This window comes from Sciurus vulgaris (genome assembly GCF_902686455.1).
Source record: "Sciurus vulgaris genome assembly, chromosome: 18".
Classification (NCBI taxonomy): domain Eukaryota; kingdom Metazoa; phylum Chordata; class Mammalia; order Rodentia; family Sciuridae; genus Sciurus; species Sciurus vulgaris.
In genome coordinates this window covers 17,737,834-17,763,388 of record NC_136479.1, presented here as the reverse complement: position 1 = coordinate 17,763,388, position 25,555 = coordinate 17,737,834, and the positions used below count along the sequence as shown (strand labels likewise).

Below are 25,555 nucleotides of genomic sequence, written 5' to 3'. Positions count from 1 at the left end.
CTGCCTGAATGAAGGAACTAGAATCAAACACTCCAGAAGATACTGAGAGAAAGAATGGGAAAAAGGGAAGAAAGGGAGCGGAGAACCCTGCGAAAGCAACAAGCCCCCTGAATGTACCCAACCCAAAGAAAATCTTAGGCAATGGATGTACTAATTGCTTTGATTTGATCATTACACGTTGTGCCGGTGTGTCAAAATATTACACTGCACTTCACGAATATGCAGTTATTATATGGCGATTAAAAATTTTTTTAAAAGAAAATCAGGTGGTCCCACTCTGAGCTGCAGGCCCCAGAGGTGCTTAGAACATGCCTTCGAGTGTGCAGGGTCTAAGGATGCCCAGCGTCCAGGAGCGCACCCTCCCGCCCCGTGACCACCCGACCACCCACCATCCTCCCTCCTCAAACACCTGGATCGAGCTGAGCCAGGACCCAGGGGAGCTGGTGAAGAGGGCCCAGAGCCACCTACCAACAACGATGAGGACCTCCCTGTCGATGTGGGCCTGGATGTAGATGCGGCCGCGGCGCTCTGTGTGGTCGGTGCCACAGAGGCTGGGGACGTTCATCACGCAGCGCTTGTGGACATTCATCATGCAGGCTGCAAAGGCAGAGAGGAGGCACGGCTCAGGCTGGCCCAGGCTGGGGTCCGGACATGTCCCCCACCCTCGGGGCCAGCAGGGCCTTCCTGCTCCTCTTCCTTGGAGGCCCCGAGAACTAGGAGCCTGGCGGAGACCAGCTCTCCCTGCCAAGGTCACAACCAAAGGCCGCTCCAGCTCTCCCCCAGTCCCTGATGGAGGAAGGAAACCCAACGTCAGGCCAACCGTGCAGCCTGAAGCAGGCGCCCTCCACACAGCCAGCGGCTCTGAGGCCAGAGTGTCCACCTGGAATGCCCCCCAGACCCCCGCTGCAGGAAGACCTGGACATGACCAAGCAGAGACGGCAACAGCCCTCACTCACAAGCAGCCTGCAGGGACGCCCACCCACGCCCACCAAGGTGCCCCATCTTTCAAGATCGGCAGGAATCCCTCCTTGGGTGTGACATCTCCCGATGCCAAAAGGCAGACAGCTAGGAAGCGGGATCTGCTGGGAAATGAATGAAATGGGGAGCGTGGCTCCCAGGAGTCTTGGCAGGGGAGGGGCTGGCCTGCCTCGGGAAGCCACCGAGGCTGACGGGAAGCGGGGCCCGGAACCCTGCAGAGTCGCCCCAACGAGGGCAGAGGGCCGGGCCTTCATGTCACCCAGACTTTGGCCGCGAAAGGTCACTGTGATCACTGCCGCCCAGGAGGGCGCCACCTGGGTGATTCCCCAGGGGACGGCACTGCTGGGAGCCCACAGCAGCTGGGGGCGGGCAGGGATCTGAAGAGGGGGTCTGGGCAGACCACAGCAAGTAGACCCAGTAAGTAGACCCAGAGAAAGAGGAACGAAATGTGCCCATCGACCAAACCTGGCCCTTCACCATCCCACGCATCAAATGAGCCACGAAGGCCCCTTCCACGTGGCCTTCGGCGAGGGGGGATTTCCCCTAAGTCCTGTGCGCTGGGAAGGTGTGCCAGGAATCCGCCTCCAGCTGCAGGAACGGCCCCCCTGGGGTCCGTGCCACCCTGTCCTTGTCATGGATAGTCCCCTCCCCCTCTGTGCCAGGACCAGCAGAACTGGGCAAACAGACACCAGCAAAGACTCCAAGTGAGTGTTCTCGCCAAATGGGCTTGGTCTCCCTGGGAACCCTGGGCTTCCAGGTGAGCAGGCCAGGCCAGCCTAGGGACCACAGGGACAGGCGGCCCAGTAGTCCCTGTCACCCAGAGGATACCCAGCCATCCCTATGGAAACCCGGAGGAGGTCATGCAGGCCCAGATGACCCGCCAACCCACTAACACAGCCCAGATGCCCAGGCACATCAGCTGAGCCCAGCCAGACCAAAGGTCTGCCGTGAGGAGCCATGAGCAAAATCCACCCCGTGGCAGTGAATAGCTGGTGCGCCAGCCCCCGCCAGGGTTGGGAGAACATGCTGCAGACTTGGACCCGAAACCAGGAAGAAGCAGCGCCTCCTGCTGCTTTGCAGGCTGCCCGGGAGCAGGTACTTACTGTCACACTTCATCCCCTGGTGGATGAGCCCGTAGAGCAGGGACCCACAGTGGTCGCAGAAGGTGGGACTGGAGTAGGTGTGGATCTTAAACTTGTGCTTGCTCCGGGGATCCTAAGGTCAAGAGAGACAACCAGAAGGGGCTGGTGTCAGTGTGGGAAGCCAAGATCTGCACTGTGGGGAGTGACACTGGAGAACTCACCTGCTGGGACCTGAGCTGGAGCCCGGGGAAGAAGGGCCATGGCATGAGTGAACAAGAGCTGATCAGCCCACGCTCCGCCCAGGCTCAGCCTGCAAATCCTCCAACAGAGCCACCAGAGAACCCCACTGACTGGCTCCTACCTGTAGCAAGGACTTCAGAGGCAGCAAAGTGACAAGAGTAACAATTAATTTCCTATTTCCCGCTTCCCTTTATTCTCCAGACAAGTTCTGGAGTGATCTGAAACTCAAGTCTAGGCATGAAATCCTACCTCCCCCGCTTACAGCTCATTGGCTGGTTCCTCATCATCTCCAGAACAAAGTTCAAAGTTCAACAAATAGTCTGCAAGCTGCGGCAGAGATTGTGAGGTCCCCACCGATATCCATCCTTCCCTTTAATAATGGAACCCTGAAGATTTAGCAGAGGTCATGGCCAGTGAATTAGAGAGCACATTTCCCAGCCTCCCTTGCAGCTTGGTGAGGCTATGTGGCTGGGTTCTGGATACTGGGATGTATGTGCTTCTGGATCATTCCCTTAAAAGGAGTGTGCATGAGCTTCCCTGACCCCTCTCCTCCTTCCTGAGAACTGAAAAGTGACCACCTGGAACTCAATCACATGGAAAAGACAAAGCCTTCGACTTTGTCCCTTTGGGCTGACACCTGAGAGAACACCTAGCTTCTGTCTTTTTTAAGTCACTATGTCTGGGGGCCCATTTATTACAGCATCTTACACGTTTCCCTAACTGTTGAGTACATCCTTCCCAACCTGGCAGGGCAGTGCAGTGGTTAAAGGTACAAGCTTTGGAGTATAAACTGCCTGACTTCTTTTCAGCCACGTGCCTTTGGGCAAGTTATTTAACCTTTTTTTTTTTTTTTTTTCCTGCTTCTGTTTCCTTGTCTGTGAAATGGAGATAATGATAGTGGTAAGACTATCATTACAGTGCCAGACTGTTGGGAAGAATAAATGGATTAGCTCATGGAGAGATCTTAGATCCTCCTGGCACATAGCAAGAGTCTAAGCTCTGGCACTATTACTACTATTACCCAAGGATGTGCTGGCAAGCACCCTAAGTTCTCAGCACACCGAACTCATTCACCCCTACACATGCCACATCCTCATCACCCTCGGGCTCTGTGCCTCCTTACTCCTTCCAGGAACCTTCTACTTCTCGCCCTGCTCTAACTACAAAACTCCTTTGTCTCTCTCCCAACGCAGTGCAAAAGTTGCTTTCCTTGTGAAACAGTGCAGGACCCAAGTTAAGAGGACGAACAGGTTGCACCCCTGAGCTGATCTGACACCCTGGTCTTTGTTTTCTCTTCCTCCATTTGCTCAACTGATGCACAGGTACCCCTGCAGGTGCAGGAGCGTTCTTGAAATTTATAGGCCAGTAACAGAGACAGAAAGTGAACGGGGAAGCAGATAAACAGGTGCAATAATTAGACACTATTTTATGCACTATTGAAGTGATGAGCAGTCCTCTGAAGGAAACGGCTATTTTAAAATTTTTAAAATAGTCCATATACCTACTAAAATTACCAAAATTTTAGAAAATTAAAACTGTCAAGGTCGAGATATCCAGTACCAGCAAGGAGAAAACACACTGGGATTTTCACAGGGGAGGGAAGAGGGGCACATGGCAGAAGCACTTTGGAATACAGTGTGGCAGTTTCTTATAAAGTTAAACATACCCTTTGCTGCACACAACCTGGTAATCTAGACCCAGGTGAAATGAAAACACGAGTGGATCCAAAACCTGTGTTTGAAGACTTAGAGTCACTTTGCTCATAACACCTCCAAAGCAGAAACATAAAGCGAGGCACATCCACCCAAAGCAACGCCTCTCGGCAATAAGAAGAGACGCCTTATGGACCCATGCAACACAAACCTCAAAAGCACCGTGCTAGAGAAGACATCAAGCACGGGAGTCCATTCACAGGACATCCTGGGAAAGGGAAAACTATGGGGACAGAAAGCAGATCAGTGATCCAAAAGGGTCAGGAGCAGAAAGGAAATTAAGCAGAAAGGGGTGGCATCGGGGAACTTCTATGAGAGATTAGAATGGTCCATTAACTGCGGTGAATTTTACGGTTGTTAAAAATAAAATGAATCCTGATGCATGAAAAGCGTGTCTCAAGAGGCCTCACTGGAAACCCCCAGTCGCCGCAGGCTTTTGTCACCCCTGCACTTTCCTGAAGAGTTGCCCTTTCTTGCAGGATGCTGCAAACCTCTGAGGTTGGAAACATGAAGTGTTGGAGCTTGCAGAGCTCTGGACGGCCAGGTTGGAGAGGCTGGCTCGCTCTGCTGTGGCCAGAAGCACCCTGCAGGGCTCAGGGTACGCAGAAGGACCCCAGCAGCCATCTGCTCTGCTCAGGGACTTCGGTGCTGCCTTAGTAACAACAGCAGAGCTTGGAAACTGCCAAACACAATCTAACGGCTCTGAAATGGGAGTTCAAGCAGCCTTGTCTCCATCCGTGGACAGAGACCATCAGGTTCCTAGAAAGAGTCACCTGCCCTGTGCCACAGAACACTTCCCATCGTGCCCCTTGATCATTCACCGCAAAGTTGCGAGGCGGGCTTCACGCCCACCCAAGGAGAACCCCTGTGCACTACAGGTATTGGCCTGTAGGGGGAGCCCTGGTCTTCTTGCAGGACGCCACTCAACGTCTAAGGAGGAAGAGAGCTTATCTGATTGGTTAGATTCTAAGACACTGATTGGCCCAGTCCCAGAGGGTGGAGTTTGCACAGGCACGCCCGCCATCTTTTTCTTCCTCTCCTATATCCCTTACCTCTCTCAGGAGGCTGCCAGGTCCAGGTCCCTTGGTCGGGCCCTGAGACAGGTGGCATGAGTGGCCTGAGCCAGCTCTCTGGGAGACGTTCTCTCTCTCCTCTTGGTTCCTGAGGTCCCCTCTGGGTTTTCTGACACTTTAAAGTCAAGGCTTGCTCTCAGTTAAGGTTTGACTCTCTCTACACCTACCTTGTGCACAAGAAAGCAGCCCCGAGGGCTTCAGAAGCTCACCTTTAAGATTTAGGGGAAAAATCCCACTCCCCGTACGTTGCCTCTGTGGATTTTGTACTTTTCTGCAAGTAAGCATGTCTTTGGGAGATCTCAGGGAGAAGCACTCAAGCATCTGAGTGAATACTATCTAGAACCTTCTCCATCTCCACATGTCCCTTCCGTGATAGGACCTATCAAGTGCCATATAGAATAGGGAGGGGAAAGAAAACTTGTTTACTGAGCACTGCATGCGTGTGCTGGGTGTCTCGAGCTCACTCCAGTCCTCGGACACGCCAGGCAGAAGGTGTTATTTGTTCCCATTTTAACAATCACGAAAGGGACCCAGGCTGGGGAGTAACTTCTCAAGGTTGCCTGGCTGGCCCCCTGCAGAGAGGTGGTGATGACCACATTACTCTCCCTTCCCCCCTCTCTCCACCTTCACGCCATTAACACTTCATCTCCCACGGGCAGCTAAACAGCACTTCATATCACTCACCCAGTTAACGGAGGGCCAAGTTCTTCCCTGGTATTGGAGATGCATTTGAGAAGGAAGGAGACAGACACCACTGTCCTGGGACTTACATTCTTATCACAGAAATAAATGAGAGAGAGAGAGGAGGAGGGAGAGGGAGAGAAATGTCCTGCCCTACCATATCTTCTGCACTGCTGCACTTAAATCGCTGGATGGTATTCACAAGTTCGATTACATCTCTCATACTAGGCAGTTTTGCTAACTGTGATATCCCCAGGGCATTATTATATTTGACATATAGAAGGCACTCAGTCGATATTTAATGATTGAGAGTAATGTGTACTGAGCATTTACACCAGGAGCTGTTTCGGGGGATTTATTGGGCATTAATCATCCAATCCCCATCACGTCGCTATGAGCTACGCACTGGTAATACACCCATTTTACAGATGAGAAAAGCCAGAGACCAAGGGATGAAGTGGCTGCTCCCAGCTTCCCAGTCTGGGCAAGTACAGTATTTCTCGGGGCAGCTGGTATGTATTAAGAGGTCAGCGAGATGTGTGGCAGCTGTAAAGCCATGGTCATCACCGGTTATCTCTGGGAGTTTCTGGGCCCGGCCTGTGCTGTTATAGAAAAATGACTTAGTCCTAGGCAAGACAGATCAGAGAGACAGGAAAGTCACTTAGGCAGTTTGTGTAAAAGTTGACTTCTTTATGGTTTATTAAGAGGCTGCGTGAGGTTCCTCTGACCTTGGTCCCCAATCTCAGATTTCACTAGGGCTCACACCTGTAAGTACCAAGGCCACCCATCTGTGGCCCCGTTCCCTCAGACCACCCAGGTCTTGCCCTGATCCATTGTGCCCGCCTCCTGCCACCTGGAACGGCATGGGATAAAGCCTCACAGCCACACCCTGGCATGACTCCACGGGATCCTCAAGGAGAATCTGCAGGGCATCTGCCCAGGTCTGACATGGGAGGGTCCCAGCATCTAGGTTTGCTCTTTAAGAAGTCCACACCCCCTGGATGTAGCTGGCTGGAGCAGAAGTGGAGACTCGACTCAAGGGTCAAGTCTGCTGAGCAGCCGTGGTGCAGGTAGAGGCCAGGAGATAGGCAGCTCCAGGCTGGGGTGTCTGGTTGTTAGAGTGGGCTCTAAGGAGCAGAGAGAGGCAAGGACAAAAGTCACATGAGCCCAGAGTTGGAGCGCCCGGTTCCAGCCCCTCAGAGGCCTGGCCTCCTGTCTTCCTCTCCCATCTGCCTTCCTGTGTCCTCTATCCAAGGTAGCACGCTGCTGCAACCAGGGCGGAGAGTCAAGCAAGATAACTACATTGGCCTTGTCCCAGGCTCCGCCCACTGACCAATCAGAACGGACTAACAGGACCAATCAGCAAGGCTGAGGGACTAACTGGACCAACCAGCAGGACCGAGGTGTGCTACGAGGTAACTCCTTAGTTGCTGGTCCAACAACTAAGGCAAGGTGGGAGGGAGCTGGTGGAGGCGGACATGGAGGAGCAGAAGGGAGGAGAAGGGAGGAGTGGAACGTTCAGAGGGCCGGTGGATATTTGTCAATTGGCTTAACGTTGCTTCAGTATTTTTACAACTGGCGTGGTAGTGGTGTTGTGACCAAGCTCAGTGTCAGCCCTGCCTCTAATCAAACCTGTGTTCCCTCCCAGCCTCTGAGGCTGTGGCCATGGACCAGTCCTAGGATGAAGCTGGCAGCCACGTACCGCTACGGAATCACTCTTCCTGGGGTCTGAATCCCTCCGCCACCTTATTTTACAGTCTGAGCTCCCAAATGATCCCAGGCCACACTGATGGACCCCTCCGTCAGCGTGTTCCATCCTTGGCCTGGATCCTTCTTTTTGCCAAAAGGTCGCAATTGGGAGCCCACAGGAGACAGCAAGCCTGCAACAAGCCACAGTTGGTTCATATGGTGTTCCTTAAAAATCTTTAAAAGTCATGAAATGTCAGATAAAAAAAAAAATGAAAATTTCTGGCTCCCTTTGAGAAATCACAAGTTGCGACGATACCTGACACACAGTTCTGTGGATGGAGAGGTAGTTCCTTCCTTTCGATGAGAGATGAGCTGTCCAGTTGTCCACAGTCCCCACCATTCCCTATTGCCTTCACTCTTCTGCTTTCCCACCTACACTTCATAAGCCTCTGGACTTGCCGTCTCCTCCCTACAGACTTCTGGCTGGGACAATCACAGGTGAACATATCCCCTAAACTCCCAAATGAGCTCATTTGGCTGAGCGAAAAGTGCTTTCAGAAATAGAGCAGGAACTACCGCAACCCCGCACTAGCATGGCCCCTTGATGTCCAGTGTCCCGGATCATCTCTAGCACCCCAAGGAATCAGGCTTCCACAAGGTCCTCACGTGATCCCTCTTGTTACTAGTTCATGTTGTCACTTGGGTCCAGACAGACTTGGATTTCCAAGTTTCACTTCTGACCCTGACTCAAGAGACTGCTGAATACCAGCAAAGAATAATCAACAGTTGTGGCTTTGACTACTAACATGCATGGAGCACCTATTCTCTGTCTCTTAGACACCGTGCTAAGTGTCCGACCAGGTCAGTAAGTCCACATAATGCTCAGAATTGGAGGAGCCATTTCTATCCTGGTATTTGAGGTGAGCATCCTGGGCCTTGTGAGGTAACTTGTCCAAAGTAGCAAAACAAGGAAGTGCAAGAGCCAAGATTGGAGCCCAGATTTGCCAGACTCCCACGATGCAGCTGGCTGAGTGGGAACCCCTGAGTGTCACCTGCTACCTGGCTGCTCTTTGGTCTTCCAGAGGTCTCCAACTTGACAGGGGTGAGGACACCCTTCATTGCCACACATATGCAGCTGGCTAGTGACAGGCCACCCTGGTTCCCCACCCCCACCGCCACACCAGAGTCTTCACAGTGACAAAGGCCCAGCACGAAAGGACCCCCAGATCCAGCTCAGCATCCTTAGCCCATCACCTGAACCCAGACACAGAGAGCTGAGGAGGAAGGGAGCGCAGATCAAAGACCAATCAAAAAGGGGGAAAATATCTTTAAACCTCTAAGTCCAAACCCAAAATAACCTTCTCGGTCCGAATGGGCTGCGAGGACTTGTTCACAGGTGGGCTGAACTCTGGCTGAGGCAGGGCAAAGCCACAGGCATCAGGAAGCTGAACTGAAGCACCAAAGCCAAGTGTGCACCCCCACCAGGGCCAGCCAGAGGAGGGAGGAAGAGCAGACTCATCCCCAGACACACAGGCCATGAACACACACAGGCCTGAAAGTACCATCCTCAGTGGACAGTGGGCAAGATTTGACTGAGATCCCAGCTGGAAATATCCTGAGGACAGAGGAAAATTAACAAGCACAGGCTCTGAAATGAGCTGTGTGACCCCAGACAAGCAACAGCCTCTCTGAGTCTCTGGTTTCTGGTCCAGAAAGTGGGGATAATAAGAGCACCCAGTGTGATGATAAAGTGCTGCACAGGGCACCCTGCATCTTGGAAGTACAAGCTCTTGATTTTATTATTCCAAAGAGGAAGAAGAACAATCAGAGTGATACTTCCCAAACTTCAGTCGTGAGCTTTTGAAGTCTGGCATATCTACGAACCACCTATAATGCTCTTTGCTATACCACCTGTGATATCATTTAACTCAGTGTGCTGTTTTTATATTAATAAACCTGTTTTTAAAAAACTTTTTAAGACAGTGAACTCATGGATATCACCTTTTCTTTCTCTCATATGCCCTAAAATGAAACAGACAACTCTTGAAGTTTGAAAGTGTTCATACCAACAGCTCCTGCTGAGAAGCTGTGGGGGCAGAGGGGAGCGTGTTCCCCCCAGGTGGGCCAGGTGCTGCTACCCTGTAGGGGCAATCTGGCACTATCTATCAAAATCACAAATGCTTCAAAAAAAAAAAAAAAAAAGAAAAGAAAAAGAAAGAAAGAAACTACAAATGCTTTCCCCTTTTGATCCAATCTTCTTACTTCCAGGAATTTTTCCTGGATAGAAAGCTGCATACGCAGTATGCAGTTCTACGTGCACCGGTTCTTCATTTACAATAGCAAAGTTCCCAACAAGCCAAAGGTCACTGGAAAGGAGTTGCTTAACTGTCACCCCACGGGAGGCTGCTCAGGTGTGAAGAAGAATAAGGACATTCTCTATGCAAATGTGGAAAAATCTCAAGGACATATTTTTTTTTCCTTTTTGGTCATTTAAGAATTAGATGATCAAAATCATTTGAACTGATACAAAAAATTGTGCCTATTGAGGGGGTGCCAGGTGATATTTTGATACTTACATGTATTGAGTGATATTCAAATCAGGATAAATCAAGGAAATATGTGCATGTGCACACACGCACGCATGCACATATGCACATGTATTTTTGGTACTGGGGATTGAACCCAGGGTCTTGCACTTGCTAAGCAGGTGCTCTATGCTAAGCTACATCCCCAGCAAGGATTTATTCTGGAAGTTTCCAGACAACAATGAAAATAAACCAAGGTATCCAAGAGTATACACCCATCGCTCTCCTTCGTGTGAGCATATGAGTCGGGGTGAGAACGTATATTCTTTATTAGTTGCACCTTCATAGACAACGAAGGACACACACAGGGAAACCTAGTGGAAGTGTCTGCCTAAGCAGGCAGGGGAGGGCAAAGCAGAAGGGGAAGGAGAATTTGTTGGGGTGTACTGGGTACCCAAAAAACAAACAAAAAAAAAAAGAAACCTCAAAGCCCGGGCCACGATGCTGGCACACACCCGGACCACCAGGCCAAGCCCCTAGCCACCCACAAGAGGCCAGACGTTCCCAGGGACAGAAGGGCTGGGAACGCTTCACTGAGGCAGGGTGGACCGAGGGTGTGTGAACTGAAACCTGTGTCACCCTAGAAGCTGTAATTAGACAAGCCACAGCCGAAAGGGGACAGTGTAATTTGGTGACGATCTTGCGGTTTGTTCCTGCAGGAGAGAATGAATAGAACGAAGGAAGCCATGCACCCCAGGGTGACTTGCTTGATCCACTTGAGACACCCGCCTCCTGCTGACCTCCGCCCCCTGGCAAATAAGTCATCGTTTCAGTGACAAGCTTCTGGAGGGTGTCTCCTTCGGGAGCATCCTGAATGGTGAATGGAGACCACTCCTAGAAAAATCAGGCCGGAAGCCTGGCCTGGAAGAGACTCGCTTAGCATGAGTGACGGTCCTTTCCCACCAGGGAACCCTAGGAAAAGAATCAGTCACCCCTGCGGACTATTTTAACTAATATCTGATTATAAAATAAAAGCACAGATGATTCTTCTACAGGTTAACAATCACCTCTTAAAATGACAAGGAAAAAAATGTCCTGCGTTCTAGAAGACGGTCAAGGGCAGTATCCAGGGCTAATGAACACCCACGTTCAAACTTCACTCCTATCTGTGGAAGTCAGTAGGTTTTTGACACCAGGGCAAATGATTGGACCCTTTTAGGAAAGTGGGATAATGGTAATAACACCTACTTCCTGGGTTAATGAAGGGGTTCAGCAAGATGCTCTGCATGGAAACTGCCTAACAGTCACCAGCAAAACTAAACATTTAACTCGGTGGTTATTACCATTTTCTTTCCTTTGCCATGTCCTCTGCCTAAAACTGAAGTTTGTTCCTTTGTAAGAAGTTTTCCTCTATATTCACTGGAGATCTGAACTACTGACGGATGATCCAGGCAGTAAATGTTTTCCCACGTTTTTTGTTGACCTTTGAGTTTTGTTGATGACTTTTTTAGAGTACATAAGGCTTGTGATTGTGTTTGCATGTGTGCGTGCACACACATGTTTAAATAAAGTCACAGTTTCCCCTTTTCCTTGAACTGCTCTCTCTGCTATCGTATTTAAAAGCCCTGCCCGATATTTTCTTCTAGTCCTTTGGTGGTTTAAGTTTTTATCACGCTAACATCGTCACTGCCCTTGAAATTCATTTCAGCACCAGCTCTGAGGAAAGACAGTTGCTTCTTTTCTTAATGTTTAGCCAGTCGTAACAACACATGCGTGCAATGTCTCTTTCCCCCGCTGATCCAAAACGCCTCGTACCCTGCGTTCGGTTCTTAGGCATTCTTGGTTGTTTTTACGCTCCACTGATCTCTCTGTTCCTGCCTCCATACCATGCTATTTTAATATATCATAGGTTTGTAATATTTTAGTATCTGAAAACATGCAACCAAACCCACCAGGCCTCCCCCAGGATTACAATTTGCTTTTACATTTTTCTTGGTTTTTTCCCCCCCTTACACTATAAGGAACAGAGCAGAGCTGGGTGCGCAGCTGAGCTAAGGCCCTGGGGTACGGCTGATATAGAAACGAGGCTGGCAGGAGAGAGAGAGAGGGAAGGTGGGGAGCGGAGGAGAAGAAATTCATTTGCCATTTGAGCCTCCCTTTATGTTCTTCCAGAAAAGTTTTCTTCTTCCTCCCTAAACTCTTCTATGTTGAAGTTCAATTATTTATTCCTCTGTATTTTTATCTTTTGTTCCTTTTTTTTTTTTTTTTTTTTTTTTTCGGTACTGGGGCCTGAGCCTAGGGGTGCTCTACCACTGAGCTGCACCTCCAGCCCTTTTTATTTTTCATTTTGAGACAGGACCTCACTGAATGGCCCAAGTGGGCCTCCAGCTTGCCAGCCTCCTGCCTGGGCCTCCTGAGTTGCTGGGATCACACCACAGTCCTAGCTGTCCTTTTGACTTTTTTTATGGTGATTTCAACAGGACATTTTTTTCTTGTCATTTTAAGAGGTGATTGTTAAACTATAGAATTGTTTGTGCTTTTATTTTATAATCAGATATTCGTTAAAATAGTCTGGAGGAGTGACTGATTATTCTCCTAGGGCCGTCACTCACATTAAGCGAGTCTCTACCAGGACTATATTTTCCAAGAACGATCTCCATTCACCAGCCAGGTCAGTGGTTCCTCACTGGCTCTGCCACCGTCCAGGGCACACAGGAAACCCCTTCCAGAGATGCACTTCCAACCCCCACCATGGCCACACAGGCCTGGGGGCGGCTCCCAGCCACGGTGAGCACGGTGAGGAATGTTGCATCCTCAGCACATTGTTTAAGATCCGGGATGAGCCGGTGGCCCTGGGCCAGTCTCCCCATGGCCGTGCCCGTCACATGAGGCACATCCACACAGAGCATCTCCAGTCCCCAAATGCAAAACCGAAAATGCATCGAAGTCTGAAACTCTTTGAGCCCCAACATGATAGCACAAGTGGGAAATTCCACACTCTGACCCCGTGGGGCCAGTCTGGGTCAACACACTAAAAACTAACATTAAATTACCTTCGGCCATGTGTATAAGGTGTATAGGAAGCATAAACGAGTTTTATATTTAGACGTGGGTCCCAGCCCCAACGCATCTCATTATGTACATGCAAATATTCAGCCATAAGAAAAGAAAAGACTGAAATCCCAGACACTTCTGGCCCCAAGCCTTTTGGATAAGGGATGAGCAACCTGCAAACCCCCATGGTTACTGCCTGGCCCCTGCATGTGCTTCAGTTTGTAAGCCCTGCCTGGTCCCAGCTCCAACCAGGGTAACCAAGCTGCATCCACTCGCCAGGCTGCAGAGAGCCATAGCTGGGCTTCCTCTGGTCAGACAGGTGCAGGCCCGCCCTGCGGCAGGGGGTGTGAGTTGGGATCTGCAGGATGAGCCCAGCACGCGGCTCTGCTTCAGCCCCCGGGCCACAGATGACCCAGCTCTCTGCCACCTGCCTGGCTTCAGGCTCTGCCTCAGCGCCTGTGCCCTGTGTCCAGCCTGGATCCCTCAACCAGAGACCCCAGTCCCCATGAGAGGGGGTTTCCTGTAGGGATCCTGAGCCAGTTCTAAAGCTAGAGAATGAAAATTCACTCTCAGCTCTCTTACTTCCTAGTAGGGCAACTTGGAGCAAAGGGCTTACCCTATAGGAGCCTTTGTCATCTGCAAAATGGGCAGAAAGAGCTGTCACGTGGAAAGACACAATGGCATAGAGTAGATTGCCCTGCAAGGCCAGATTGTCTGGGACTGACCCCCAACCCAGTGAATTCCCAGCTGTGTGACCCTGGACAGGTTCCTTAACCTCTCTTCTCCAGTGTCCTCACCTTTAAAATGCAAATAATAATAATAATAATAATAATAATAATAGTAGCACTGAACCCTCATAGGATTATGAGGACTTAATGTGTTAATGTCTGTAAAGGGCTCAGCACAGTGCCAGGTACATTATGTGTTTGCTGACTAGAATAAGGACATGCTCCTGCTTTCTAACAGAAAATTCAAAAACTCATGAACCATGATTATATTGTGCTTAGTAACTGGGATGAACAACTGATACATCTTAGCTTAAAATAAAAATGGCATCTGTGACCTGGGGCAAGTCACTTCCCTGGTCTGATCTCAGTTCCCCCTTCAGAAGACAAAGGGGTTGCTCTGGGTATCCCCCAAGGGGCCCTCAAGCTCTGACCGCCCCCGTGGTCCTGGCTGTTCAGAGAATGCGCCCCCTCTTCCTGTGGCTGCGCTGTGCGCTGGGTGCTGGGAGTACAAGAGAGGGTAACGGGGAACCGCCACACTGCCGCAGGTCACATCCTCATGTTATAACGCATCCTCCGTCACCACAGAGCACGCCCCCCATCCTCTCGCTCCCGAAACCTCCCCTGAGCATGCGGCTGAGCAGCCCTCTCTCCCTGCTGGGTGGGGGTCGCCCAAACGCAAGCCTGAGACCCGAGGCTTCTCCACCCCACTGGGGGACGCGGTCAGCGCAGTCTCTAGGTGCAGCGTGAGAGCGCAGTGTCCCCACGGCACCCCAGGCCACAGAGGCGCTGGGCACACCCAAGTCTGTGTTCCAGAAGGGCAGGAGGGACTTGGGGGGAAGGGCGGGTGAGTTTGTGAATGACAGGCGCCTCCCGTCACTGCGAAGGACGTCCGGTGGCAGAGACTCTGGCAGCTCTGATCCTCGGGATCCCAGCCACGAGGTCGAGCCTCGCTGAGAAGGCCGGCCCTCTGCTCGCCCACACACCTTCCTTTGCAAGCCCTCGACCCGCCCAGGGCTCCACTTTGTTCAACCGACCCAGCGACCAAGGGCCCAGGCTTGGGCCAGGTACGGACGGATCAAACCGCGGACGCCCATCCCACACCCCACCTGCAGGTGGGGCTGATAGTCTTCCTGTTCTTGGAACAGGTAGCTCTCACCACACGCCAGGCACGGTTCAAAGGCTTGACTTGCATTAACTCGTCTGATCCTCAGCGACCATAAGAAATAAGTTTATTATCCCCATTTCAGGGGGGAGAAAACTGAGGCACAGAGAAGTCAAGTAAGTTGTCCAAGGTCACACGCTAAGGGATTTGGGAACAGAATCTGAGCTCTTTGTCACCCTGTGAGTGTAGCTGTGCCTTGGTACTCACAGGGAATTGGTTCCAGAAACCAATTCTTTGGAAACTCAAGTCCCTTATAGAAAAAGGTGGAGTGTCTGCATACGCCATAGGCACATCCTGCGGTCGATAGCTGTTACCCTGTACTGGTTAAGAAATAACAAGGCGGAAAGCCGGTACCTGCTCAATATAGATGCAACTATTTTCTCCCCAAAGATTTTCAATCCATGGTCAGCTGAATCCAGCGATGCGAGACCTGCAGATTCCGAGGGCTGACTGTACACACAAAGCCACCCATCCGATGTGTGACAGCAAGGAGGAGTATCTGGGGCCCCGCATACCAAGTGCCAGGGAGGCCAGGGAGGATCCCCAGAGGAAGTCCAGCTTGAGCCGTGGCCTCGAGGATCAGCATGCCTCACCCGGGCTCTCAACCCTGGGTGCGCTGTGACTCAGTCGTGGGCTGGGCACGAGGACTTGGTTAAAAGCTCTGCGGGTGATTCTAACACGCAACCAGGATGGAGACTCCCTGAACTCGTAGGAGGAAAGGAAGAGCAGATCTCAGCACAGGGAACAGCGCGTGCAAAGGTCCAGACACGGAAAGGAGGCGCTCCGAGGGCAGCAGGAGGGGCCACGCGGAGGCGAGACGGACTCACGAGGCCAGAGCACATGGGGTCTCACCAGCGGGACGACCACCTCACGCAGCTTTCCAAGCTTTTCAACAGCCGGCGCAGAAACCCATCGGGATGCCAATGGAACAGAATGGCCAAGTGGAGTCACAGGTAAGGGGATGGGTGTGTGGTCGCCCTACCTACCAGCCACGTCAAAGGGCCTTGGCCTCGTCCCAAGGACAACGGGAAGTCATGGACACATCTTCAGCAAGAGATGACATGATGACATCTTCCTGGAAAGATGTGGAAATGACAGGCTTTGAAATGGAGGAAGCAGGGAGGCGGGGCAAGAGTGGGCGGGTCCAGGAAGGGCCGGCGGAGCCAGTGGGGACGGGTCCTCCGCTTGGGCAGAAGGGGGCCGCCGGCGTGTCACAGGGGCTAAGGTAGAGCCAGACCAAGTGCAAAGCCAGGCTCTGCTTTTTTTTTTTTTTTTCCTGTATCATTATTTTTATTATTTCATTTTTTTATTGTAAACAAATGGGGTACAACTTGTTTCTCTGTACATGAAGTAAAGGCGTACCATTTGTGTAATCATACATTTACATAGGGTAATGGTGTTTGATTCATTGTTATTTTTTCCTTCCCCCCACCCCTCCCACCCCTCTTTTCCCTCTATACAGTCCCTCCTTCCTCCATTCTTGCCCCCCTCCCGCCCCCCATTATGTGTCATCATCCGCTTATCAGCGAGATCATTCTTCCATTCGTTTTTTGAGATCAGCTTATCTCACTTAGCATGATATTCTCTAATTTCATCCATTTGCCTGCAAATGCCATAATTTTATTCTTCCAAGTTTTCTAAGGAATCTCCACACTGCTTTCTAGAGTGGCTGCACTAATTTGCAACACCACCAGCAATGTATGTGTGCACATTTTTCCCCACATCCTCTCCAACACTGATAGTTGCTTGTATTCTTGATAATCGCCATTCTAATTGGGGTGAGATGGAATCTTAGGGTAGTTTTGATTTGCATTTCTCTTATTACTAAAGATGGTGAACATTTTTTCATATATCTGTTGATAGCTTGTAGATCTTCTTCTGTGAAGTGTCTGTTCATTTCCTTAGCCCATTTGTTGATTGGGTTATTTGTACTCTTGGTGTAGAGTTTTTTGAGTTCTTTATATATTCTGGAAATTAGTGCTCTATCTGAGTCATTGTACACAAATGGAGTACAGCTTTTCATTTCTCTGGTTGTACACCTAGTAGAGTCACACCGTCTGTGTGATCACACATGTGCGTAGGGTAATGACGTCTGTCTCAGTCCTTTATCTTTCCTTCCCCGCCCCCCTCTCCATCTCTCTTCTCCCTGCACACAATCCATCCTTCCCCCATTCTTCCCTTACCCCCTCCCACCCCGTTATGTATCATCATCCACTCATCAGAGAAAACATCCAGCCTTGGGTTTTTGGGATTGACTTATCTCACTTAGCATGATATTCTCGGACTCCATCCATTTACCTACAAATGCCATGATTTTTATCCTATCATAATGGAATAAAATTAGAAATCAATGATTAAATAAAAAATAGAAACTACTCCAACACCTGGAGATTAAATAATATGCTATTGAATGATGCAATATCTGGATAGCAGAAGACATCAGGGAGGAGATAAAAAAAATTCTTAGAGGTAAATGGGAACAAAGATACAACATATCAAAGTCTCTGGGACACTATGAAAGCAGTACTAAGAGGAAAATTCATTGCATGGAGTGCATTCAATAAAAGAATAAAAAGTCAACAAATAAATGACCTAACACTACAGCTCAAAGTCCTAGATAAAGAAGAACAGATCAACACTGAAAGCAGTAGAAGGCGGAAAATAATTAAAATCAGGCTCTGTTATCAATTGTGTGTGCTGGCAGTTCTGATAACTTCTCTGAGCCTCAGTTTCCTCCTCTAAAAGGGGGCCGAAAAGAGAGTATCTCTCTCATAACGTGACAATTACATAAGTCAGTACAGTTGAGCATCCCTAAGTTGAAAAACCCCAAATGCTCAGAAATCCAAAACTTTTGAAGCGACAACACACGTGGAAAACACACCTGACCTCAGGCAATGGGTCACGGCCAAAACTCAGGCACGCTACAAACGTCGTATAAAATCACCTTTTGGTCTATGTGTATAAGATAAATGAGTTTTGTTGTTTCGACTTGGGTTTCATCCCCAGGATATCTCATTATGTATATGCAAATGTCTCCCCAAAAAATCAGAAATCTGAAACATTCCTGGTCCCAAAGTATTTTGGATAAGGAATATGCAAGCTCTATATGTAAATTGCTTAGAAGAGCACCTGCCATATGATAGGTGCTATGTAAGTGTCAGCTAAAATCATGATTTAGGAGGCGGACTTGGCAACAGGGGGAATATGAGTGTGAAGGAAAGTCGGAATGGGCCACTGCTCAGCGGGATTGGGGAGGTTTACAGTTAAGGGGAGAAAAGGATCAAAGGCCGAGTTTCACAAGGAAAGTCTGAGATGGAGGACCAAGAGAACCTAAAGGCGGAAGTAGATCTGAGTCAAGCAGCTATTCATATGACATGCCAGACACTAAGCTTTTTGCATACATTAACTTATTTAATACTCACAATATTTCTAAAAAGTTGAGATATTATAAGCCTCATCTTGTAAAGTGAAGAAACAGAGGACCAGAGAGGTTTAGTGATGTATCCAAAGCACACAGCTAGTAGGTAGCAGTGTCAAGATGTGGCTAGCTTCGAAGTCCATGCTTTCTTTTTTTTTTTTTTTTTTTTTTTTTTTTTTTTGCGGTGCTGGGGATTAGAACCCAGGGCTAGGCAAGCACTCTACCAACTGAGCTACCTCCCCAGCCCCGAAGTCCATGCTCTTAGTTAACATGCAACACCACAACCCTGAACCTGTATACATTTCTCTCTGCCCTTGACCCCACACTGCCACAAAAAGTTCCAGAAGGTATTGTTTAAAAATAGGAGAAAATCTATTTCAGTTCAGGAATCAGGGAAAGGTGCCAAACAAATGCCAGAAACTCTTGAACTATAGAACTATATAGAAACCATGATCTGGGGTAGAGGGAAGGACACCTAGCCTGCTTCTCACCCCACTTCCAACTTAAAAACCCAGGTGAATGGGAAGGTCTGATTGGGAAAGGACTTGACCGAAGGCACGAAGTCAAGGTGAGTCCTGGCAGGGCTCTGTACCGTCCCTAGTAACAGCAGCTTCAAGAATGCGGAAGGAGAAGCAAGCGGCTGCAGGACCCACTGGCAGATCCCACAGGACACCAGGAGAGTGCTTGTGCCAGCAGGGGGCGCTGGCGCTATGGGCTCCTAACCAGAGCCGTGTACAAGGGTTAGGGAAGTGGGGGAGCCAGTTCAGACCTCAGCACCACCAAGAGACCAGAGGCCTCTGCTTTCCCTTCACCCCTGGCTCTGCACTGTTGCTGGCTCTTCACTTCCCAAAGTAGGCTGATTTGGCTACATTTACATTTCCCTTCTGCCCCAAATGAAGGGAGATCCTGCAAATGCAGACATTGTAAACTGGAGGTCCACAGGATGAATCCAGCCCAAAAACGTGTTTAAAAACCACACTATCGCCAGGTGAGGTAGCGCACACCTGTAATCCCAGCGGCTCCGGAGGCTGAGGCAGGAGGACCTGGAGTTCAGAACCAGTCTCTGTGCCTTAGCAAGGGCCTAAGCAACTCAGGGAGATTCGGTCTCAAAATAAAAAATAAAAAGGGAAGGGGATGTGGTTCAGTGGTTAAGCGCCCCCTGGGTTCATCCCCAGGATCAAAAAAAAAAAAAAAAAAAAAAAAACAAAAAAACAAAAAACAACTACTCCATCATTGTAAATTCTCAAATTATATGCCAGTGTCTAAATTGGGGAGATTTCAGACTTCTCTAGAAAAGTTGTTCCTTTAAAGAGCTGGATATTTTTATGAATGGAGTTGAGTGACAGTTTTCAGAGAGCGTGTGCACGGGCCATGTGGACACTCCTGGGATCACAGCGTGGCTCATTTACTTACCTGCCTGGCCCCTGCTGGTTAGGAGTTGGACGTCCTGCTTAACTGGATGCTCTGTGTCCCTTCAAAGTCATGCAGCCACATCTAAGCACCAGGCACCAGAGAGGGTCATTTTATTTACATAGAGTCCAAAGGCAGGGAAGCTGTTTCCACAGAGGCTGCACCATTTTGTATTTGCAATGTGCAAGGGTTCCAATTTCTCCACATCCTCACCAACACCTGCTATCTTTTAGGTTTTTAAAAATACTATTTATCTTCTTAGGCATGGGGTGAGATCTCAGTGTGGATTTGATTTGCATTTCCCTGGTGATAAGTGATGCTAAGCACTATTTTTCATATACCTGTTAGCCATTTGCACGCTTTCTTTGGAGAAATGGAAAATCGAGTCCTGAACACACAAAACACAAGGAGGTTCCACGAAACATTAAGAAATGGAACTACCATGTGATCCAGTAATCTCACTTCTGGGTATTTTTTCCAAAGGAGTTGAAAGTAGGAGACGATAGCACTTCCAGGTTCTTTGAAGCATTATCCACAAAAGCCAAGATGTAGAAACAACATATACGTCCACTGGCAAATAAATGGATAAAGAAACTGTCACACACACACACAGAAACACTATTCAGCCTTAGAGAGGAGATTCCACAAAGCAAGACAACATGGAGAAGCTTGAGGACATTAAGCTAAGTGAAACAAGCCAGAAAGACAAATGCGGCATGCTAGATTTATGAGAAGTTTTCTAAAATAGTGAACTGCATAGAATCAGAGAGTGGAAGGACGGTTGCTAGGGACGGGAAGGAGGAAGAAAGGGGGAGTTACCAATCAAGGGTCACAAAGTTCCAGTCAAGCAAGATGAATGAGCTCTGAGATCTGCAGGGCAACAGGGAATCTACCGGCAACAATAATATCCTGTACGTTGAAAATTTAGTAAGAGGGTGGATCGGGGAAATGTTCTTTCCAAAGTAAAATAAAAGTTGCCTGTGAAGGGTGGGGTTCAGGCAAACTATTGGTTGCCTCAGTAGTAGCTACTTTGATGGATGGGGTGGGAGGTGTCAGAAGGGGCATCAGAAGTTTCTGAGGGTTCCATTTGCAAAAAAAAGAAAAAAAAAGAGTTTGGGGGAAGAATATTCAAGAAAAGAGTTCTCAGAGAAAAGGATTGCCTGCATCTGTTAGCTTCTCTGCAGGTGTACAGTGTTGAGTTACTAGGTAAGAACACAGAAATGAAGGCCAGGTTGACTAGATTTAAATGTGGGCTTACTTCCTGGTTATGCGACCTTGGACAAATCTTGGTTTCCTCATCTGTGAAATGGGGATGATTAACAATGATCTGGTGAAACAAGAGCCCCTTTAAAATGAAAAGCAACTTCCTGATAACTGCTTTTCTGTATCATGAACTCCCTCATGTCGTGAATAAAAACCGAGGAACCACCCCCTGGCCAGGCTGTACCCTTAGAAAACTGAAACCCACAAGTTGTCTGGCTAGATATGTCTGCACGTGTATGTCTCCTGGCTTTTATTTCTATAAACAACTGTTCTGTAACTGTTTTTGTAAGACTGGGAAAGAAACCACCTGGCTGCTTCTCCCAGTTGATCAAACTGCATAAAATTCATCTTTTTACTCCATTTGTTTATTTCTCATGCAAAGAGGCAGCCGAACCTGGCCAGCTGGGATCCCAGCAGGTTCCCTGGCCTACCTGCCTTTAGCACTACCTCGTCAGGTATAAGGAAGAATAAAGCCTCATTGTATGTAAAATGCTTATAACAGAATTATGTCTATGAATGCTGGCTCTTAGTATTTTTTTGTGTGTATAATTTTCTTAATTGTCTTAAATTTTACAGACTGCATTTTGATTCATTGTATACAAATGGAATACATCTTTTTGTTTCTATGGTTGTGCACGATGTAGATTCATACCATTCATGTAATCTTTACATATATTTTTTAAACAAAAGAATATTTGGAACTCCTACAATCCCAGACCACTGGAGGTGGGGGAGCTCTTGGGAATGAAAAATGTCAGACAGAAAGATGAGAAATGAGGTCCCTGGACTCCAGAACGGGGGCATTTATATCCCTCCAGGCTGCCTCCCCTCCAGGGTCATCTGCTCTTTGATTTCTGCATTTCCCTCCAGGTCTGCAGGCTCAGAGGCAGGGGTTTGTGGGAAATTGCCTTTATCAGACTGTGTGTCGGGTCCTGGCCCCCAACCAGGAAAAGTCAAAATAATTCCTAGGATAGGATGTCTCAGGCTCATTCAAATCTCAGCAGCTGACCTCTCTGCACAGGAAAAACAGTTGGTTTCCATTCTCTGCTCCTTCAGCATCTCAGATTCATTTCTTCCTCCACGGCGTGAAGCATGGGTCTTTGTGACAGTGAGGGACACAGAGCTGTTTGGAAGCAATCCAGTCTGACCTTTACAGCTGGTTCTGCCCTGCAAGAGTTGTCCGCCCAGGGCGAGTGGGAGCAGAAGCAGCATGTGGCAAGCCCCTGACCGTCAACAGAACTGCATTCATCACAGATGAACCCTTCTGCCAGCAGACCCCTGGGAAATGGCTTTGAGTTTCCATTCGGTAGAGAGTAAGATTCATGCGTGCGATGCCAAAGTAAGTCTGCACTTCCGAAACTCACCATCTAAGGCTTGAACGGACCGTGGATGAGAATATTGATCAGCATGTACGAGATGTCAGACATGGTATGAAGCCTTTACCATAAAACAGCTCGTTTAATCTTCATCTGGACCCTGTGAGGCAGGTGCTCTTCTATCTTCTTTTTCCAGATGAGGAAACTGAGGCAGAAAGGTTAGGTAACTGGCCCAAGATTGTTGAGCTAGTTAGCAGCAAACCTGGAATTCAAAACCTAACCATTCTGACTTAGAAGACTTTGTTGTTCATTTCCAAATGTGGCCACCCATCAAAAACACCCAAGAGCTTTAAAAAATACAGCTCCCCGAATCGATAGCATGACTTTTCCCGATACTGGTCTGATTAGTCATTAGGCACTCCACCAGCCTGTGATCTGCAAAGCAGAGTTTGGAAGACATAATAGACACACGTGAGTCTGCTCAGACCAACCTCTCTGTTTTCTTTTTCTCTGTAACAGTGTCTCAATTCTCCTTTGAAAAGTCTTGCCCTCCCACTGTTTGGCAGAAAACTTAAAAGGCCCAACCAAGGGTTGGTTAGATCACTTGAGCTTGACCAAACAATCTCTCTCCTTTCAGAATTTGAATTAATCTAAATCAGATAGAGTCGGTCTGGTTGTTCAAGATTTCTTTGAGTTCTGGTGGGCACACCATATCCTTTCCAGTGAATTCCTTCCTAACTTAACCAACGCAGCTTCTGTTGCGTGCAACTCAACGACACCGACCGGAATCACCACCGTGGTGGAAACCCAGTTCCTAGACACCCCCTCTGCAGCATGCCCGGCGACAGAGTTTTGCTCTCCCCGGAGGGAGAGTTAACATTATACAGAAAGCAAGTTGCTCAGTTTGGGCTGTTTTTCCTTATCCTGCACCAATGGTCCTAATCCTGTCCTTTGGAGTTAAACACAAAATAACTATACAACAGTCCTTTGGATATCTGGGATATTTGGTGACAGCAAACCTCTGAGCTAGACAGGCCCACCCACTGTCAGGGTACCTCCACCCATGCCCACCCTCCTTGGGCATCCTTTGGGCATTTGATAACATTTACCTCGGTTACTGAGCACTTTTGCTTTGAACGCAGAAGTCATAGACTGAAGTGTTTTGTGAATAGGATATAATTTAAACCCTTTCAGATTCAGACAGAAAATAGATAAATAAGGAAGAAGGACGATCTTGTTTAGATTGAATCACCGCTATTAAGAGACAGGGGTCTTTCAGATCAAGAGAGATGTTCAGTCCTAACTTGCTTTAGCCCTGGAAGGAGATAGGCAGGCCTGAGGGTTATTATTGGAAAGAAACCATGAGTGTCCCCACTCGGTGCCGTGAGACCAGAATACCCAGGCTTTGAGAGGAGCACAGTTGATACTGGGTGGCTTTTTCTGAGCCAAGAAGCCTGACAAAACCATGTAGGGGAGGGTGAGCCTTTGCCCTGAGGATGGACTGTCACTCATGCTGAGCAGGAAATGGGTGGGGCCTTGCCTGGCTGAGCTTGGACTCGCTCTCCTTCTCCAAGGCCTCGGGTGACTTAAGATCAAGACACACCAGGGGCCAGGATCTTATGGGGACACCTGGAGGTCCTCACTCGGGGGACATAGCTAGCTTCCAGCTGATGGAAGACCTCAAGCACAGCCATATCTGAAGTCACAATTGGGGACTCTCTTTGTGAATTTCTGTCACACCCGAGACTTCACCCGTGTTTGGTCTTCACCAAATTCAGTGCTTCAGTCCTGAGACTTCACTAGAAATGAAATGAGCAGAACCAGAGGAGAAACCAGCTACAGGATATCCCAAAGGGTTCTTCAGCGTTCTGCAACAACGGCCAGCACAAAGACCATGGAGCAGAATGAACCAAGAGCCACCAAAGAAGAAGCACTTCTGTTGTGAAGTCTGTGCTTAAGAAATGTGGCCTTTGGTTTTTACATGTGTAAAACACTACATGTGGCATGTTAAGGATTACATGCATGAGCTATTTTTAAATATTATGAATGTATAGTAATTTTACTTTTTTATAGACTATGCCAAAGCTAATATTTTGCTGTCTGCTCTTTTACATTGAGTGATATATATTGACCATATCCCCAGGCCAATGACATCTTTAATCACTGTGGCTTTTTATTAAAGTATAATTTCCATATGATTATGTAGAGATTTTAAGCATACAGCTTGATGAGGTCTGAAGAACATATATACTGTAGTGCGACCACCCAAGTCCGGAACTTTTCCATCACCCCAGACAATGTGGAATTTAATCACAGCAAAGCACTTCTTCACAGATGAAATATATTTTACTTATATAAACCCTAATTGGTAGTCACTTGAGCCATTTCCAAATTTTCACTACTATACATAGTGATGCAATGGAATGTCACTCTAGCTAAAGAGATGCATGTCCTTAAATAATTTCTTAGCGAAGATTCCTAGAATTGTCATACTTAGGTTGAAAATGATTAGGTTTAATAATTTTTAGATCACAAATTATTTCTAAAACCATAAAATATTGAAGAAAGTATCTTTTCAGACAAACCAACCAGAGTCTTTTGGCACTGATGTACTGCCTGGCACAGAGCCCCGATCAATACAGTTAGCTATTATTATTAGCTATTATTCTTTAGCGGGTCAGAAAGTAGCCTGTGTCCTTTCTGGAGCAGGAGAGATGACTCTGTATATTAATAATGATTTTAAAAAGTCATTCTCTGTGCCAGTCACCGCTCCAGGTGTGGTCCCTCGTGAATATTCACAAAAAATCTATGATTTGGGGTCTCATTTTGCCCATTTTGAATACATCAACCAATGGTCCCGGGATGTAAATTATGTTCCCAAGGTCACTGGAGCGGTCAGTGGCGGAGTTGGAATGTGACACCCAGGTTTTCTGGCTCCAAAGTCTGGGTGGTTTTCTCAGCAACACACCACTGAATTAGAGATTTTGTCTGAAGTGATGGAAATGGAAACAGTAATTGCCCCGCTCGGCCCACTCCAGGCGGAGGCGTGTGGGGATGTCCATCATGGGTGGTGAGGGAGCCATGGGTGTGCCCTTCACTGGCCATGCCCTTCCCTACCCGTGTGAGCCGGGCACTTGCAAGAGGGGCTTCCTCAATCCGGGTGACTTCTGTTTGTTCACTTTTTAAATTTTCATTGTAAACATTTATTTCAGTGATCGCTATAA

General features: G+C 48.4%; 1 protein-coding gene across 3 annotated transcripts in view; it reads right to left on the bottom strand.

Moving 5' to 3' along the window:
* PRKCB (protein kinase C beta) overlaps positions 1 to 25,555 on the bottom strand; it is a 306,697-nt gene that overhangs the window by 151,310 nt on the left and 129,832 nt on the right. For all 3 annotated transcript variants that reach the window (XM_079121179.1, XM_079121181.1, XM_079121180.1), the window contains 2 exons: positions 2,082 to 2,193; positions 469 to 597 (listed from right to left, as the gene is read on the bottom strand). In XM_079121179.1, coding sequence (XP_078977305.1) covers positions 469 to 597; positions 2,082 to 2,193 — 241 coding nt within the window. The remainder of the gene's footprint in view (positions 1 to 468; positions 598 to 2,081; positions 2,194 to 25,555) is intronic.